An 18,210-nucleotide genomic window follows, 5' to 3' on the forward strand; every position below is an offset into this window, starting at 1 on the left:
TAGTCTCCGTTGGCCTCGAACGGTCGTTTCCCACGCCGCTTCATAGAATTTGGTTGAAAGGTAGCTTTAGTCAGAGCATCTGATTAGCGGAGGTTCTCTTGCTTTCCACTTTTCATTGCAAACTACGACCAACTTTTTTAAAAGCCAAGGACATATATTAACCGATGTCGACAGATTGTGGGCATAGGTATTGGAGGTTGCGTATGTGTATGCTGGCAGATCAGTAGGTACCTACCTAATCCTATTACGAGACATATGAGACATAATAGTCAAATTTGTATAGTAACAAGTGGCACGGTTTGTTTATATTTTTGCACTTCCGTCTGTTGTTTTGTTACTTGCAACATTTTATTCACCACGTAAACTTTGACTATCAGACTTCAGTAACTCTGTTGAACTCCTATTAAGTTCTTCTACTACTTAGGGCAGACAAATGTATTTAATGCCAAGCTGTGAAAGTATCGGCACATGCCACATGCGTGCTTTTGGTCGGTAAGGGTTAGCTTATTCTCTAAGGGTAAGTACGGTAATACCATCAGTTACGCTTTCTACCTATATGTATATAAGTAAGTATAGGTATACTTCCAGTATCCCATTTCACCTATTTGTCTGTACTGTTGTCTCTCTCTGGCAAGTATTGTCTACATTAAAACTACGTAATAATAATTATCCGGTTGATTATGACCATTTCTCGTGACCACTCGACCACGCTCATGTAATGGCAAGTACAATAGGACAGTAGAATGCGATCGGTACGGCGCGCGTCACGAATGGCTACTTTTCTTTGGTGCAGCGCAAAAAGCGCGACGCCCCGAAGGCTGTTGCTTACTTGATACAATTATTGAAATGCTGATTTATTGGAAACAAATGTGTTTAATTTAATAACGATGTACTTCATTGATTAATAATAATAATAACCCGCCTTACTTTTAATAGTGGCTAACTAAACTACACAAAATGCGCGAATGTCCTACAACTTTGTGATTTTCCTGAGCATCCCATTAGCATAACTACTACATATATAGATTACTGCTTACTTAGGTGCTATATAATTATGTCTCGTCATAATCTGTTAAAACGCATTTATCGCTGCAGAGTAGGGCTTCCAATACCGGGATCCCGTCTGTTTAAACAGATTTTTCAATACCGGTATTTTTTAATGAAATACCGGGATCCCGGTATTTTCAAAAACAAGGAAAATGTGCCTATTATAACGTTTTTAAATCTATTACAATGGTCAAATTCGGCTGTATCAAGAAGATACCTTGCCAATTTAATTAAAGAAGATCATTTAATTGAAACAATTGCATATGCGTTAGATAAATATTTGGTGACGAATTCTGATGTTCAGGATATATTAAGGGGCTACCCCACGCGAATGTTGCCACTTTTTACTAGCGCGTCTTGTATTTATGCAAAAATAAGTATATAAAAGTACATTTTTAAATCGCAGGAGTAAAATTACTAATAAATAAATTATCTTGGCATGATTATTTATCAAAAGGAATTTACTATTTTACAAACAAATTATTGCAGTGCCAACATTGTCTTTCTTTTTTTGGTCTTGAATTACGTTTTGCAGTTTAGTATCCTATATTTACTTCAAAGTTCATTGCCTTCGAGATATTTGGCATCAAAGTTGAACAATTTTAGGCTAAAAATTGGTTTTCTGGCCATAACTTTTGTGTTAATTAGTTTTAATTGTGTAATAAAGTAATTGTGTTAATTAAAAAACCCTAGACACGTTTCTCGAGACGTCAAAGACGAACCGAACTATTTAGATTTCGTACATGTAATTGTAAGATTCTTCACTGCCAACTAGATACGAAAAAAGTGTTTTTTTTTTAGAAAAAATAGGAGATTCGATTGAAAACTTGTCAAAAATGTCGGCTAGCTCCTTAATATAATTAGTTCTTAAAATTTTATCAAAATGTAGAAAGAAATTAATTGTAATGGCATACGAATTTTTGGTGCCAAAGAATATTTATTGGCTGATTATTAGGTTGAACTAATAATGTGACTTGTGAAGTCAACAAGGCGGATAAAATGATTGCCAACCTGGAGGGTTCACATAATTATTGCAGATGGCGATTATTGTTTAATATCCTAAGCTAAGGACATACATATCAGGTGTAAAAGTAAGCCTTTAAAAAAAAACTATTTTTTTTAAGCCATTTATAGTCAATACCGGGATCCCGGTATTGATGAAGACAGTTTCGGTATTAATACCGGTATTGAAAGAAGTCCGGTATTTGGAAGCCCTACTGCAGAGTAACATACCTATGCGGAATAAAATTTGGACAACCTTTTGAAATAAATAAATATTATGGGACATTCTTTCACAAAACTTATCATCAAAAAAATATCGAAACAGAAATTATGTATAAGTATCCTATCATATTGTTAGTATAAGTCTCTACCGAGTAGGTATACTTATATATTATATGTCCAACAATCTAGTAAGTTTCATGAGATAATGAGCATTGGATTATTTCTATAAATGAAATTATGATAAAATGAGAAGATTGACGCCGCGAAACTGTACGAGTATGTAGTTTTTGCAATAGTACAGTACACATTCCCCATCCCTACGGCGAAAACCGATGGTAGTGCAACGTTTTGTGCTAATGCGTATGAGTCGAAGCTCTGTTTATAATATCTGTGCGTCCACTTCTTATTATTTTTTTAATGAAATTAATACTATCTCTGTAATTAGTCGATATTGTAATTGTATTATTTGTTTAACCTATTGCGTTAAAAGATGCAATGACTTAAAAGGAATAGCAAGGAGAGCAAGATTAAATGGGCAGACACCGCCCGACGGTCAAGTGTAAGCCTAGGTCACACATATGTATAAAATGCTTCTTCTCCTACAAATACTGTGTATATTTCTATGTTTCAAAAGGTTTTCTGTAAAAACTTTTTTGTTTGTGCACAATCATCAACCGCTTACTCATCTACTCTACAGGATTCTAATTAGACCAAGGTGGGTGAGATCGCGTTGTTATTACCTATACCTAATAGACAGATTATCCCTTTGTTCCAGTGACAAACGGGATAGGAGACGATGTGAGGATATTGCACCAATCTTTTTTTGCAGCTAAATAACTGCGGACGGGTTACCAATCAGCCTTATCTGTAATGAATAGGCACAGTCAGCTTATGAAATGCTGGATAGTGGAAAAACCGTAAAAAGGACCCCGGGCATCGCATCCTGAGGACGCTAATATTAGATAGCATTTCTATCTATGCAGTTGCCTACCGCACCAGAGTTACGTGCAGATCAGATCATCAAATGATCGGAGTGCCGAGGTAGATATCGTCGAGTAGCTACTTCTACTACTGATTATACAGTAAACCATTGATTTTATTGTCGCTACATGTAACAGAGTTTATTCTTGGTACCGCTCTGCATCACAAAGGCTAAATGTTATCTGCCGGCGCATGTAGTCTCCTGAGACAGTGATTAATTTTGATAAATAAGGATATTAGTCACGCTCGCAAATGTATTGAAGTTACGTTGTTCTAATTGAGATAGGTAGGTTTCTTCAACGAGCATTTACCTCATGTGGGCTCAAGGAGTAAGATACTTTATATTTCCTGTTAGGTACGATTTACAGGAAAAATATAGCGCGAAATAATTTAAATAAATTGAAAATCAAAAAACCTTCGTCCAAAAAATCAAAACCCATTCATCTGTTTGGAAAAATGCTACATTTGCACTACTTATTTTTCTAACATTCGTTTTCTTACTACTGATCCGGGATTACTCAAGTTCAAATAGCGTAGCCCATTGCCGGGTTCTCAAGCTTAAGGTGACAGGACAACGAAGGTTAAGGCGACGGTAGCGGTGGGTAAAATTTCAGATTCTGTCAATTTAATAAAATAATTGATTTAGTTACCTATTAAGTACTTTCGGTTCCCCTGATTAATCAGACGTTAAAACTAGATGTCCATATCTGCAAATCTAATATCGCATCTGCCTAAGTAACTATTACGACAGACGAATCCAACTTTTGAGAGCCGAATCGATTTTTTGTTCCTACTTAATTTGACATTAACCGGAGTCTCTTCACAAATCGTTTTGTACTTATATGTACCTATGCTGATTCCTACCCTAGTATAATGTGGTCCACAGGTTGCAACCACTACTTATTCAAGAAGACTGACTTATACTGGTTAGCCTACAGCACAGGAATCGGTTAGGTCTATCAGATGCGCCCAGGTAAGGGCGCCTATAGTGCCTATTGTTTCACCGTCAATGATTGACTCCGGTATCAATTAAATTTCGTGTCATGTTCCGCGGACGTGTGTAGTTTCTTAGTTTTATTACCGATACAGATGTTATTTTTATCTGCAGAATTTCTAAATTTACCTTTATCTTTGTGTAATTTGTACGTGATTTTAGAGCATGAGATAAAATAAGCCTTACACTAGAGTTGACTAGAATATTGCCATCATAATGCGACAATATTTATTTGAATTTTCCATTTAATCACAATAATTTTCGGTGAAAACCATATGCATCAATTCTTAAATTAGTAGAACAAGTAGGTAGGTAGGTACATACATATATACATACTTATTATATAATTCATTGCATTTTTCATTTAATTGCGAGTGATTTTATAACTAATTCCAATGTTTAAATGTTAATACGAGTATATTATCAAAATACAGAATTTTGATTTTAAACGGTATCAATTTATCATTTATTTAATTGCACGGGATGCATTTCCTATGCTTATGCACGGACTAGTCTACTTATGTGACGCTGAAGAATTACAGAATGTTATTATATTTTGAGAAATAATATATTACATTTTGTTAAGTAGTACTGATATAAATAAAATAATGCTGTACTTACTCTGTAAACACTTACGATAAGCAAAGTTCAAAATACACGAAAAAGGAACTTACATAGCCGGTTTCTGGGCATCAGCATGTTTACATATAGTAAATAACAATATTAAAAAAATAGTTCTTGCATTCATGTTGGACATGAGAGTGGAACGCGTCGCGCCTGCGCGAGTCGACCGCTGCGCGAGATTGTCTTGCCACTACTGTTTGAATCTTAATCGATCGAACCTCCGCCGGCAAAGGCTGCATTGCGGTCGCGCACCTTTTGCCGCATACGAGCTTTTACCGCTCGGTTTGAACGATCATTTCTAAAGCGCGATGAGCATGTGATCACGTGCTTCTGATAACACGTTGTGTTCTTTTTGAAACGAAATTAGCCGCTTCCTTTGCCCGCAACGCATTGTATTTATATATTTTTGTATTGTTTCGTACTTGGACCAGGAATTTAGTATGGTTTGGAGGTTAATATTCGGAATTCGAAAAAAAGTTTGAAGTTAAGTATGATCAATTTAATTATCTTTAATAGCATGTGGTTGCATACAATTGACGGTGTAGGTGATAAAGTTGAGGTCTTGTAATAAATTTGTTAATCGTTCAAAATGTCTTTCACTGTATGGTAATGCTCCTTCAATAAAGCTAGCCAGGGCAGGCATTTTCAAATTTCCTGATATTATCTCTGGGGCTAAAATGTTAAAGACCAACTGGCCTGCATGGCAGGTCTTGTTGTTAGTGTTCCACTCAGATGCAAATCTCAGCAAAGTCTCTTTCTGGGTGTGGTTGATTTCCTTCAGTGTCTCATAAAGTTTGTCATTTCCGGTCTTCAAAACCTCATTTACAATTTTTAAGACTTGGAAAGGTCTTTCCATTCTTAATGCCAATTTCAACGCCTTTATGAGCTTTTTGTCATGGAGTAGATTTGCCAACTCCTGTTCTTGCAAAATAATTTCTTCTCTCTCTTTAGCCATTTTTTCTCTTCTCTCTAAAGTAACATCAAGGAATTTAATTAATTTAGAATCTGAGCCACCAGTTACTATTGTTGACTCATCTTTACTGAGAGCCATGGCCCAAATTTTCCCATCATGTATATCAGAGGACATCTTACATTCTGAAGATTTAATATTCCACAATTTCAAGAGACCATCTGCTCCACTAGATACTATCTGTTGACCTTTAGACAAAAACTCTATTTTAAGGACAGAGCTTTCATGGCCTTCAAATGTTTTCAAGCAACTCAAATCTGCTATAGACCACAGTTTTACAGTAGCATCAGCTGATGATGTGAGCACAACCTGGTCTACAGGAGAGAATCTAGTGCACCATACTCCTCTCCTGTGACCCTTCAACACTCCCAATAGACTCAAATCATTGGTCCAAAGTTTAGCAGTTTTGTCCTGTGAACCTGTGGCAATCATTTTATCATTTGGTGATACTGTGACACAGTTGATATCCATTTGATGAGCCAGCTCAGTGTGGCTTGACTTGAGTTTATGTCCTGCAGATTCTATGTCTTTAGGCACTGTCCAAACTTTCAGGCAATTATCTTGACCAACTGAGGTGAAAAAATCATTTGAAATTTGAGATGTGAACACAGATCCTACAGATGCTGTGTGCCTTGCTCCAACTCCTAGACATATGATTTCATTGCTTTCACTTTGGAGCCAAATTCTAACAGCATTGTCTTTCCCTGATGATACAAACATTTCAGGTTTAGTTGGAAATTTGGCTAAAGCTAAAACTATGTCTTTGTGCCCTTTTAAAATGTGGCAGTTCATTGATTCTAAATCATAGTATTTTAGATCAGGACTGTTTGTAGCGACAACTAGGTGCCCCTCATTTTTCCCAATCAATATTACATCCAATATTTCATCAGTGAATCCAACCAACTGCTTCATGCAGTCAAATGTTTCCAGTTCATGGAGAATAATATTATGGTCTACTGTGACCACAGATAACATGTTTCTTGCCTGATTAAGCAACAGATGAGTAATGGCCAAGCCACCCTCCTCTTGTGCAGGTGACACTAGGCTGTTGGTTTGTTCATACATGATGCGGCTTGTTTGCACATTCCAAACTTTTACAATGCCTTTTTCACCCGCACAAGCAATAAAAATGCCTTCAGTTTCCAGTTTCTTCTTAAAATTTGGCACCTTAAAGGTGGGAGGTAGCAGCACCATGGCTTCAATGCTCTCATAAACTGGCACAGTCCTCAATGCCTTACTCTCATCTAAGTTCCAGAGGATTAAAACCCTGTCTCTACCAGCACTGATCATATGCTGACCGTCCGGTGTGAATTGTAGGGAAGTGATCTTGCTGAAATGTCCAGAATAAACAACATGTTCCTTACCTGTCTTAGAGTTCCAAGATCTGATCTTAGTGTCATCAGCTGCACCAATAATAAGTTGTTTGGATGTGTCTGGGTGATATTCTAAAACACTATAGACGCCCATGGCTCCTCTGAGGCTACTTGTACATGTGTGGTGATCTAGGTCCCATACTCTAATGTTGCCATCAGAGCCGCCCGAAGCAATGCTGGAATCAGTGGAATCAAAGGCGAGCCTGGCAACAGGACCTTTATGCCCTGATCTCCACATCTTCATTTGTTTACCAGTGTGCCTATCCCACAATTTCATCAACCCACTTTTATGTGCAGTAACAACCACATCATTGTTATGTGATAGTTTAAATGTGTATATGGGGTCACCTTCTGTTTCCTCATTGGACTCTCCAATGACCAGGACTTGTGAACATGTATTGACATCAATCACTTGAATCGCGTCGCTGCATAAACAGAGTAGATGCGACCCATCAATGGTCCAAGAAATGTCTCCTCCAGTGTAGAAAGCTGTATATTCTGCATTTTTCTCATACCTGGAATAGAGGAGAAACAATATACGTGTACAATTATAACTACATAGTACTCACATGCAGTTACACATATTAAAGTTAGAAGCAAGACGTTTTATTATGTCCAGCTAACTAAGGTTATGTTGATTTAACACAATGTGATTGTTGGTAGAAAGAACAAAGCCTGTAATACTTACACTTCTTTGAGTATCAGCGACATTTTGTGTTACGATGTATTACTCTGTTAACTGATTACCACGGTTTTTATTTCATAAAATCTTCAAAACAACACTGAATCCGAAATCCGACCCATGTGTGTGTTGACAAATGTCAATGCCAAGTTGACGTTTTGCGATTCCACAGATAACTAAATACTTATACAGTAAAAAGCTCTTTTACACTACACAACTTAAGGCTATAACACACTATCGCACCGAACCGTGACCTTGGTGCGTCGCACCCAAAGAGTAGTATTACTCCGAGAGTATAATATATATGAGAGCACCCATAAGTGAGAGCGAGAAAGAGATATCTGTTTCTCGCTCTAACACACTATCGCACCGCACCAAGGTCGCGGTGCGATGCGATAGTGTGTTACCACCAAGGGCCCAACGTTTTCTGTTCTCTTTCACGGCGCAGCAACTAGTATCATTACTCTCTCCTCGCTCTTTTAAAAATGCCGTTTGTCAAAAAAGGACAACCATACTGTTGACAAGATGGACTTCAAATCAAGTGTTGCCTTTTTTGATGCGCCCAGGCTGTGTATGTGTGCGTAAAAGTGTATATGTGTGCTCTTTTAGGGATGTGAAAAGTCGATTTTAATCATGTTATATATCGATAAACGCTACACAGCGGAACGAAATAGCGATTAATTGAAGCTTCAATATCTTCGTTAAACATAATTGAAATGCTAATGGATAATTAATATATTATAATGTAATAAAATAATTCAATTATTGCGGAACACATATTTTAGTAGGTATTTATGTATTTTAATTAAATATCTGAACTTTCCCTTGGTTCCCTGCTGGGGCGTGACGATAAAATTGTGATCTGATAACCATAATAAAGAATAAAATCGTTTTTGTTCATTTTAGGTATCGTTAAACCTTTGTCTTGTCCCTAGTATATGTCTAGCATGTGCTAGGGACGCAGTTATACGAAGTGGTAACCATAGATTTAATATATAGAGATCCCGTCTCAGCGAGCTGTCACTGTTGCCACTTTTGTTTAGTGTACGATTAACAATGAGGCCCACCTTGCTGTAGCCATGTCGATAAAGTCATATCGATAAACTATCGACATTTCTTGCAATTTTAATTTTACTTCAAAAGTTTAACGATACCTAAAATGAACAAAAACGCTTTTATTCTTTATTGTGGTTATCAGATCACAATTTTATCGTCACGCCCCAGCAGGGAACCAAGGGAAAGTTCAGATATTTAATTAAAATACATAAATACCTACTAAAATATGTGTTCCGCAATAATTGAATTATTTTATTACATTATAATATATTAATTATCCATTAGCATTTCAATTATGTTTATGTTTAACGAAGACGTTGAAGCTTCAATTAATCGCTATTTCGTTCCGCTGTGTAGCGTTTATCGATATATATCATGATTAAAATCGACTTTTCACATCCCTAAAAGAGCACACATATACGCTTTTACGCACACATACACAGCCTGGGCGCATCATAAAAGGCAACACTTGATTTGAAGTCCATCTTGTCAACAGTATAGTTGTGCTTTTTTGACAAACGGCATTTTTAAAAGAGCCAAAGAGCATATAATCACTACGTTTTAGCGAGAGCGAGGAGAGAGAAATGATACTAGTTGCTGCGCCGTGAAAGAGAACAGAAAACGTTGGGCCCTTGGTCGAGTCATGCCACTTGCTTGCCACATTATGAATATTAAGTGGTATGCAGACGGGACTGATCAAATCGGTTGATTTGATCAGAAATGAATGGTATTTGCATCCGCACCTCCTGAGTCAGATTGGCGAAAAATTGACTAATCTGGATACGCCTTTATGATGGGAAAACGCAGCATTGTTTTGGACCGTACCTCTCAATAGATTGACAGCCTACATTATTTTTTTTTTAGGTTAAGTTGAGAATCTTATGTAAACATAGCTAAAACAACTTTAAAATGCGTATTGGTACTTGTTTTGTAAAGAATATTTTTTCACATAACTCCACATGGATCGCGATCCGTAATCCGTGGCTAATCAGGTCTTGTTCTGCAAAAGTCAGCCACGACCATGACCGCACAGAAAAACTTGAAACCGTATTTTCATTTCCATTTGTTCGACATATAGCTACATTAAACAGGATGAAATTCTACCATATAATTGGCACTTCTTTAGCCATACCAGGCTGTGGCTTATTGGAGACACTTAGTGTTTTACCTGAATATTCTTTCCTTGCAGCTTCATACATAGGCAAGCAAATTTAATTTAAAATACTGGAGGCCAGTCCAGTAGCTACATTCCAAATTTTATAAACAATTGTCTGCTTATAGGTGTTACTGGCGCAATCCTATTTTCTATGGCAAGTTTACCACTCAATAATGCAATTGGATTTCTGTACATCAGTGAAGATAATAAACTGATTAAAATATCATCAGTGGATTTCTGGGGCCGAAGAAGAGATCGAATAGTGTCTGCAGATGAATGGATACCACTTCTTGACTTGGAACAAAAAACAATGGATGCAATTTATCTTTCACCTCAACTTACTGATGGTACCAAGTATAAGCTGTTTATAAAATTCGGGAAAGTCCTTAATTCTACAAAAATGGGACAGGTTATAGAATAAGCTTGAATTAAACTATATTAGAATTAAAGATAAACTTTGTAAAATACTAATTTATTTCATTAATTATCTATTCAATTCAATCTATACCATACATAATACAATAGTAATGAGACCCAAAACAAATACATTTGAGATATTGTTTAATAAGTAGATTAGTGAAGTATTATTGCAGTTAATAATTGAAGTGTTTTGCTGCCATAAATGAATGCATTGAAATGAATTACATGCCATCGCTCACTTTCATTATTATTATCGGTCTGTATATACAAATTTATAAAATTACCTACATATTGTATGCCCTAAGTCTAAAACCAGTATTTCATTTCATTAGCCAAAGAAACTTAACTTCAAGCAATTCACACACACAGATACAACTTTTTACATCCATATTAAGGTATTAAACCAGGTTCTCAAAGAAGCCAAGTCGGCACTGTGTTCATGAGCTTACTGATAACAACTGATGATGATTTAAAACTTTAATATTATAAAATGATTTACTATATAAAGTACATACACAAGACAGCATAGAATAGATAATAAATATTTACATTCCATTTGATAAAATATATAATAAAATTGGAGAACCTGGAGTGTTAATAGAGATTGGTTACTATGGTTACAGGACCATACTAAATGTTCTTCAAAATATTTCTGTGAAGTTCATGGTAAAGATTACATATTTAAGTTAAGAATTTTTACTACTTGAACTAACATAATAAGAACTATCCCATTCTCAAGAACATTGTCAATTTGGCATGATAAACATTCATGACTAACAATGTTTTCCATATAAAATGGGAAATGTTCCAAAGAACAGCACAACTCTAAACATAATTATTAATATACTATAGATCTTTGCTTTCACATGGAAAGATAATCAATGAAATGCAAATTTGCCCTAAGTAAGGACAACTCAAATATGGCCATGAAAGGTAAGCCAGTCACTGAGAATCAATGACATTTAATATTAATTGGTGATAAAATGTGATCCACTCTGACTGCATAATTGTTACAAACGTGTAAGGCTACTAACAGACGTGAAGGAGTAAGTTTGCAAGTGAGATATTGTGAACAATTGAATGGGTTGCAAGCCTGGATCAACCAATTTTTTAGGTTGTTTTCGTTGCTGTGTTCACTGTCAGCACTGGTGCTCTAGAGCTCTGGACGCCAACTAGAGCCAGATTTAGACAGACATGGACCATCAGCCCTGACCATGAACGCTTTAGTCTAGCCAGGCCTGTGCAGGCTGGTCAGTGGTAAAGGGGCTGACTCCATTCCGCTCCATAGCATCCAGCACTTCGCAGACATGCGCTGCTACGTCTGCCCGGCTCGTGTCTATGCCTTTGATGAAAGGGTGTTCCAAAAGCCTGTTGTATTTTGGACGCTGATTCTCTTCTTTGATGAGGCTACAATTAAAACTAATGTTTAAATTTCTAATAGTTAATTGGATAAAATTTTAAATAAATAATTTGAAATTATAAAGTTGGAAATTTGTAAATATTTTGTTGGGAACAATCATAATATTTTTTTTCTGAAACTTGAACAGGTTTCTTAGGATTCATTGCGTTTACCAAGTATGTAAGTTAATCAATTATGGTAGTCAGGGCGTTTTACCGCAGTCAGGCAGATAACTCACCAAGTGTTGACGAAATTTACGAAGTTGTTGGAGAAGGCATTGTTGGCGTTGGTGAGGCGCGGCGGGTCGCCCTGCACCACCTGCTGTAGCTGCTCGAACACGGAGCCCCAGCGCGGGTAGGGGAAGGCGCCGGTGGCCACCTCCATGAGCGTGATGCCGAGCGACCACACGTCCGAGCGTACGTCGTAGCCGCGCGCGCGCCCCGGGTCGATGCGCTCCGGCTGCGATCACAGTACTTATTCAAACAATATAAGTAACTTATTTTTGTCATAAGTATATACAGACATATTTAGACTCTTTCAGGTAGGGCACTAGTTACCAGTCTCAAGGTGTCCATAGAACTCGATTCCCACTCGGTTGTCTAATATGACATTTGAGAACCTTTTTTATATAAATGGCTTTTACTCCTCGCTAATTTTAGCAAGGTGGATTCTAACAATGTCGAGGTGTAGACTTGAGAACCTTATTGGGCTTTTGACTAGTTGACTTTTTGACGTGCCCAAAGAGTATGTTTGACGCCCTACCACTAACATCAAGTCACCTCTCATGTAAAAAGCCAAAAAACTAGATCGAAATCGTTTTATAACTTTGGACGCTAAAGGACCATGGGCAACTTTGTATGGAGCCTGGATCCAACGCCAACAGAAATGAGAGTAAGGTCATTAGATAGGTAAATCTATGTACATACCTACTTCATTTTGTTCTATGGGCACCAAGCGGAATTCCATTGCAGAACTGAGATATTGGTATTTTAGCCAAAATGTCGTGACCCTTATTACCTAGGCAATAGAATCCAAGTAAGTAAATTAATTGCTGCAGGGTAGATGTTCGCGCACAGCCGGGCGAGCACACTGAATGATTTGCCGCGCTCGCCCGGCAAAGGACTCTATTGCCTAGGTAAAAAGGGTGACGACATTTTGACTAAACTACCAATATCTCAGTTCTGCAATGGAATTCAGCTTGGTGCCCACAGAAGGAAATGAAGTTCAGATAAATACCTATCTAATGACCTAACTCTCAACTCTGTTGGTTTTGGGCAATTTTGACGCATAGTCCTTTATATATTTTTTTTTGTCAAATAAAAATACAATAGAACAGTACTCACCGCCATGTACGGCCGGCACCCGGCGTCCCGAGTCCGGGCTATCGAGTCCACTAGCTTGCCCGAAATACCGAAGTCACATAACTTAATATTGCCCCTTCTGTCCAGCAGGATGTTTGATGGCTTCACATCCCTGTGACAAGTACATAATATATAATAAACATCAATATCATCATCATATGGTTATATTATAATGTATATAAAAAACGAATGGATTAGGTAATTAACTTTTTACCCAGCTACAGCAAAGCCAAAAGGAAAGGTTTTAATTTTAGCAGTTTATGTATGTACTTATGTGGGTGGGTGGATATGTTAGTGGTATCCACCATAGCACCATAAATGAGATATCAATGGGGTTGGCCGGTCGAAGTATTTTACAGATGGCGCCAGCATAGCTTACCCTAGAATTGTGTCAAATTCGTTTTTTTTAGAATTTTATGCCCTGGATGCCAGCATTGCCAACAAACAACAAGAGACAGCAACAAAACTAGAGACAGGGGGCAAGCTATGATGGCACTATCTATGCAAACCTTTGACAGTTGCCAACCCCATTGCTTCTTGGCTCATATGATATACTTAGGCGAAATATTTGACCTGAATTACAGTAAGAAATAGCTTTTATATGAGAAAAAAAACTCGTTCTTCTATTTATTGTCTCCTGGCTCCTGAGCTAGGAGACAATAGTGAGGTTCTCAGAAAGAAATACATTTATAAAAATCATTCCTTTTACATACTTAAGCTTATTAAAGCTATTTATGGCATGGCAGTACAGTTAATCCCTTCCTTCGCGAGAATATCACAAAAAAATTATATCAAAATTTTAAAGTCATATGTCATATAATATTCGGTTTACTTACCTATGAATAATTTTTAGCTTCTCTTTTAAATAATTTAAAGCTTTCACGGTAGCTAGGGTTATCTTAGCTATAATGGTTTCTGGTATTCGAGTTTGCATCCGCTCGCATATAAACTTATAATATTTGTCTAAAGAGGTGTCCATCAACTCCATACAAATCCAACAGTCACCCTGAAATTTTTGTAAAATGGTAAATAAAAAACATATATATTTGGAGGTCGCGGGTTCAAACCCTGGCTCGTACCAACGAGTTTTTCGGAACTTATGTACGAAATATAATTTGATATTTACCAGTCGCTTTTCGGTGAAGGAAAACATCGTGAGGAAACCGGGCTAATCCCAATAAGGCCTAGTTAACCCTCTGGGTTGGAAGGTCAGATGGCAGTCGCTTTCGTAAAAACTAGTGCCTACGTCAAATCATGGGATTAGTTGTCAAGCGGACCCCAGGCTCCCATGAGCCGTGGCAAAATGCCGGGATAACGCGAGGAAGAAGGTAAATAAAAAACATATGGTGTATTTCGGAATTCCGAAAATGGTCCATAATATTAGGAAATATCCAAATACGCCTTATCATAAATCTCTCAGATCATACTAGGGTTTTCATCTTGACAAAAAATACGTTCAATAAAAAACAAAGAAACAAATGACAAAGAATCGTTCGTATTTATCATGCTACTTCAGTCAACTTCAATACTTTTTGTAACGAAACTGACTGAAATAGCAAGAGACGTTCGTACGTTTCCGTGAAAATACGATGGAAAATATTTATGCACTACATCTGTACCTCGTTTTTTAGCATTAAAAAAGACTACACGATCTTGACGTGTTTCTTTATTAAAAACGCTTTAAAAAAATTGCAACTATTACTTATGAAACCAAAAGAATGTAAATGAACATATATATATAATTGTATACATATATAATTGTTACATATTTGCAGTGAATTATTATTAAAAACCGGGCAAGTGCTAGTCGGACTCGCGCACGAAGGGTTCCGTGCCATTACGCAAAAAACGGCAAAAAATCAAGTTTGTTGTATGGGAGCCCCACTTATTTTATTGTTTTTAGTATTTGTTGTCATAGCGGCAACAAAAATTCACGGTTCATGAGACACAGCTTGGTGACAGACAGACGGACAAAGGAGTCTTAGTAATAGGGACCCATTTTTACCCTTTGGGTAATTAAAAGTGTTTTTCAATAAAGTCGTCGATAGAATCGTCAAAATTGTGTAGTCTTTTTCTAATGCTAAAAAAAAAGAGGTATAGTAAAAGTAGTGAGTAATGAATTAGATAATTACTATAATTACCTCTTTGAACAGCGCTCCATAGAACTGCACGATATATACACAGTCATTGCTCTTCATGACCACCTCCAGGTCCATGAGCAGCTGCTTCTGCTCCTTCTCGTCCACGGTGGAGCGGATGCGTTTCACAGCCATCACGCGGTTAGTTCTGTTTACAATAATACATTCTTAACCCTTCAGTGGCAGGAACCGCACCCGGTCAATTACGCCATTTAAATATGAAATCTGATTAATTAAAACAAAATCAAAGTCCCAACAACTTAAAAAAATGACGTACGCCACTTGAAGGAAATCTTATTCATATAAGCAGTTGAAGTTTTACGGGACAATATAGTTCAACTGCCATTTTGCATAGTTAGGAGTGAAACTGCTATAAAACTGGTGATCCCGAGTTTGAAATTTGAATCCCAGTAAGGGCAGTTATTCATGAACTATGTTCTTTATTTATGACTTATTATACTTTACTAATATTTATTTCTTTAGCGCAATTAAAATCATAAATTTCAACTAACATTCATTAACATGAAACTAGTTATACTCACTTCCTATGAACCATCTTATTTACAGCTCCAAAGGCACCTCGTCCAATTTCTCCCAGATCAATCAGGTCATCAGCGGTAAAATCATAAATTTCTGTTGCAGACAGCTGCAGCTTACCCGACGACTGCATGGATGGATAAATCCTGCATCTATCCCTGCACATAAAATCTCACATGATATATTATGAACATATGTGTGCTAACTCACTAACTTGGGGCATGAACATGAAAGTGATATTTATTAATTAACTGGGTGGATATGAGTAATGAGAAATGATATCAAATATAATGAATTTAAAATACATCCTGACGTTTTGAAGCCTTTACAGTTAGTTAGTTAGTTAGTTATACTGGGCATTTTCCGCAAATCGACAACCAATGTGCCTATTTTGCGTGAAAACGAGGTTGCACTACTCTAGCCACCCCAGCTCCTCCATGAAACCTAGCAGTGTCTTCAGGCTGCTAACTGCCTCCTTCAGTGTGCACGGAGTCCCTAGGTATTGGTTCCTGTATGCTTCTATCTGTTTACAGTGTAGGAGGATATGTTTTGCTGTTTCTTCTTCTTCCATGCACTCTCTGCACATGGGGCTGTCTGTTTGTAAGCCTTTACAGTGTTCATGGTCAAGGGGAGACAGAGGAAGAACAAAGTAGCCCGGTCCACACTGAGTGAGCATACATGTGAGGCAATTTCCTCGCGCACAAAACAGCCGGTGTAGACATGCCTCTATGAATTCTAAAATGGTGCCAAACCTGGGAGTGATTACCTCCTGAGTCACTGGAGGTATAAAACTTATTCATATATGCTTGTATTAATTGTTTGCTTCAAAATATGGGTAAAATCAGTTTCCAGAATAAGTGAAAGGAGTAAAACATTGACAAGGCTAAGAACCTCTGACCTAACCATAAACAGACTTGCCACTCCTCAATCAGCCACCTTTTTTGCTTTATGCATTACATGAGAGTCGCCTGGCAATTAATAGCTTGGTACACTAGAAAATATGAATATTCACAACACCTTAAAAAACTGTATAACTGTTGATATCTTTAAAGCAAGGAGACCATGTTTCCTAACAATATGGTAGCTACCCTGTCTGTGAGTTTGAATCCTGGCAAGGACATTTATTTATTTATGTGATGTAATTGCATGTTAAACTTTTCTTTTGTGATTTGTAGTTTTCTTTATTTAACCATGTTAGGTGTAACTGTTTTCAATACAAAAAATGAATGTTAGTGTCTCTGGCATAGAACATTATAGGTACCTAATGTTTTAGGAGATTTTTTACACAACCTAATCTAATAAGAACTGTGTTTTATAATAATTTTTCTATCAGGGTTCTATTAGCATAACTACTTGTAGCTTTATAAACATGCAGGTAGTTTACATAAAATGGTGTAACCAAAGATTTAATGCCAATCATTTTCAAAGAGAAATCTCTTTGATTTTAATTATGAAGTACTTAAGTCTTCCAAAAAAAGCTAAAATTGGAAAATCTGATTGATTAATAGGGATAACATTCATAGTAAAACTAGGAAACATTACAAGTATTTATGAGTATAATGAATTGCTAGTTGAGTGGGGCACAGTTACCTTGTGTTTTCAGGCAACACATCTCTGATGGTGCGCGCCGGTATGCGAGGTCTCGGTGCCGCGGCGGAGTTCGCGAAAGGCACGAAAGCCGCATCATCTCCCGAGGGCCCGCCGATTTGTAGATCCAAAATTTTGCGTTTTTCAGTACTGAACAGATTCAAATCAGGTTTCGGCATACTAGGTCTGCTGGGTCCTGAAATATTAACAACGTGCACATTCTTACACATTTTACTGGCAATATCGCTTGTAAACAATTGACCTAGAACATATGGGATTTGCTGGAATATCTTATTTTATTTTATACCTTGGTTTGATGACACTTCACCATTCTTCGACATTTTAATGGATGTGCTTGTAACGTTTTCACTATTCTTTGGTGTATGTAACGAATCCACAACTCTCCATTTGAAGATATGAATATTGAAACGGGTCAAGTTTTCATAATGAACAACATGAATCTGTTTTGTTCAATTTATGCATCGTATTTATCGACAACAGCAAAGTGACACGGAGAAACGTACTTTTGCCGTCGTTTGACAGGTATAGATAGATCGGGAGCCACTAATGTACAACCAAATAATGCTCAACCCAAGAATGTACAGCCCAATAATTGGCGTCCATGGTGGACGCGTATTATTGGGCTGTACATTCCTGGGTT

At 37.1% G+C, this 18,210-nt stretch overlaps 4 protein-coding genes across 5 annotated transcripts in view; 1 reads left to right on the forward strand and 3 right to left on the reverse strand.

Moving 5' to 3' along the window:
- Nucleotides 1-5,126, reverse strand: part of LOC134791403 (pH-sensitive chloride channel 2-like) — a 33,443-nt gene extending 28,317 nt beyond the window's left edge. The window contains exon 1 of one of the 2 annotated variants that reach the window (XM_063762420.1): nucleotides 4,921-5,126. In XM_063762420.1, the coding sequence (XP_063618490.1) occupies nucleotides 4,921-5,003 (83 nt within the window). In that variant the 5' untranslated portion in view covers nucleotides 5,004-5,126. The remainder of the gene's footprint in view (nucleotides 1-4,920) is intronic. The other variant, XM_063762421.1, reaches the window with a different exon arrangement.
- A 228-nt stretch (nucleotides 5,127-5,354) lies between these two features.
- Nucleotides 5,355-8,024, reverse strand: LOC134791389 (transducin beta-like protein 3). Its single transcript, XM_063762402.1, has 2 exons — nucleotides 7,902-8,024; nucleotides 5,355-7,728 (listed from the first exon to the last, which is right to left on the reverse strand). The coding sequence occupies exons 1-2, from the start codon at nucleotides 7,922-7,924 to the stop codon at nucleotides 5,370-5,372; spliced, it is 2,382 nt and encodes a 793-aa protein (XP_063618472.1). The 5' UTR covers nucleotides 7,925-8,024; the 3' UTR covers nucleotides 5,355-5,369.
- A 1,767-nt stretch (nucleotides 8,025-9,791) lies between these two features.
- LOC134791391 (transmembrane protein 186) lies at nucleotides 9,792-10,574 on the forward strand. The gene is made up of 2 exons (XM_063762404.1): nucleotides 9,792-10,152; nucleotides 10,233-10,574. Exons 1-2 carry the CDS (start codon nucleotides 9,861-9,863, stop codon nucleotides 10,526-10,528), a joined length of 588 nt encoding a protein of 195 aa, XP_063618474.1. The 5' UTR covers nucleotides 9,792-9,860; the 3' UTR covers nucleotides 10,529-10,574.
- On the reverse strand, nucleotides 10,564-18,094 carry LOC134791390 (dual specificity mitogen-activated protein kinase kinase 4-like). The gene is made up of 8 exons (XM_063762403.1): nucleotides 17,857-18,094; nucleotides 17,553-17,745; nucleotides 15,968-16,120; nucleotides 15,429-15,573; nucleotides 14,124-14,293; nucleotides 13,270-13,399; nucleotides 12,165-12,385; nucleotides 10,564-11,934 (listed from the first exon to the last, which is right to left on the reverse strand). Exons 1-8 carry the CDS (start codon nucleotides 17,888-17,890, stop codon nucleotides 11,751-11,753), a joined length of 1,230 nt encoding a protein of 409 aa, XP_063618473.1. The 5' UTR covers nucleotides 17,891-18,094; the 3' UTR covers nucleotides 10,564-11,750.
- Nucleotides 18,095-18,210: the final 116 nt, after the last annotated feature.

The sequence above is a fragment of the Cydia splendana genome, chromosome 6 (genome assembly GCF_910591565.1).
Source record: "Cydia splendana chromosome 6, ilCydSple1.2, whole genome shotgun sequence".
NCBI classification, from domain to species: domain Eukaryota; kingdom Metazoa; phylum Arthropoda; class Insecta; order Lepidoptera; family Tortricidae; genus Cydia; species Cydia splendana.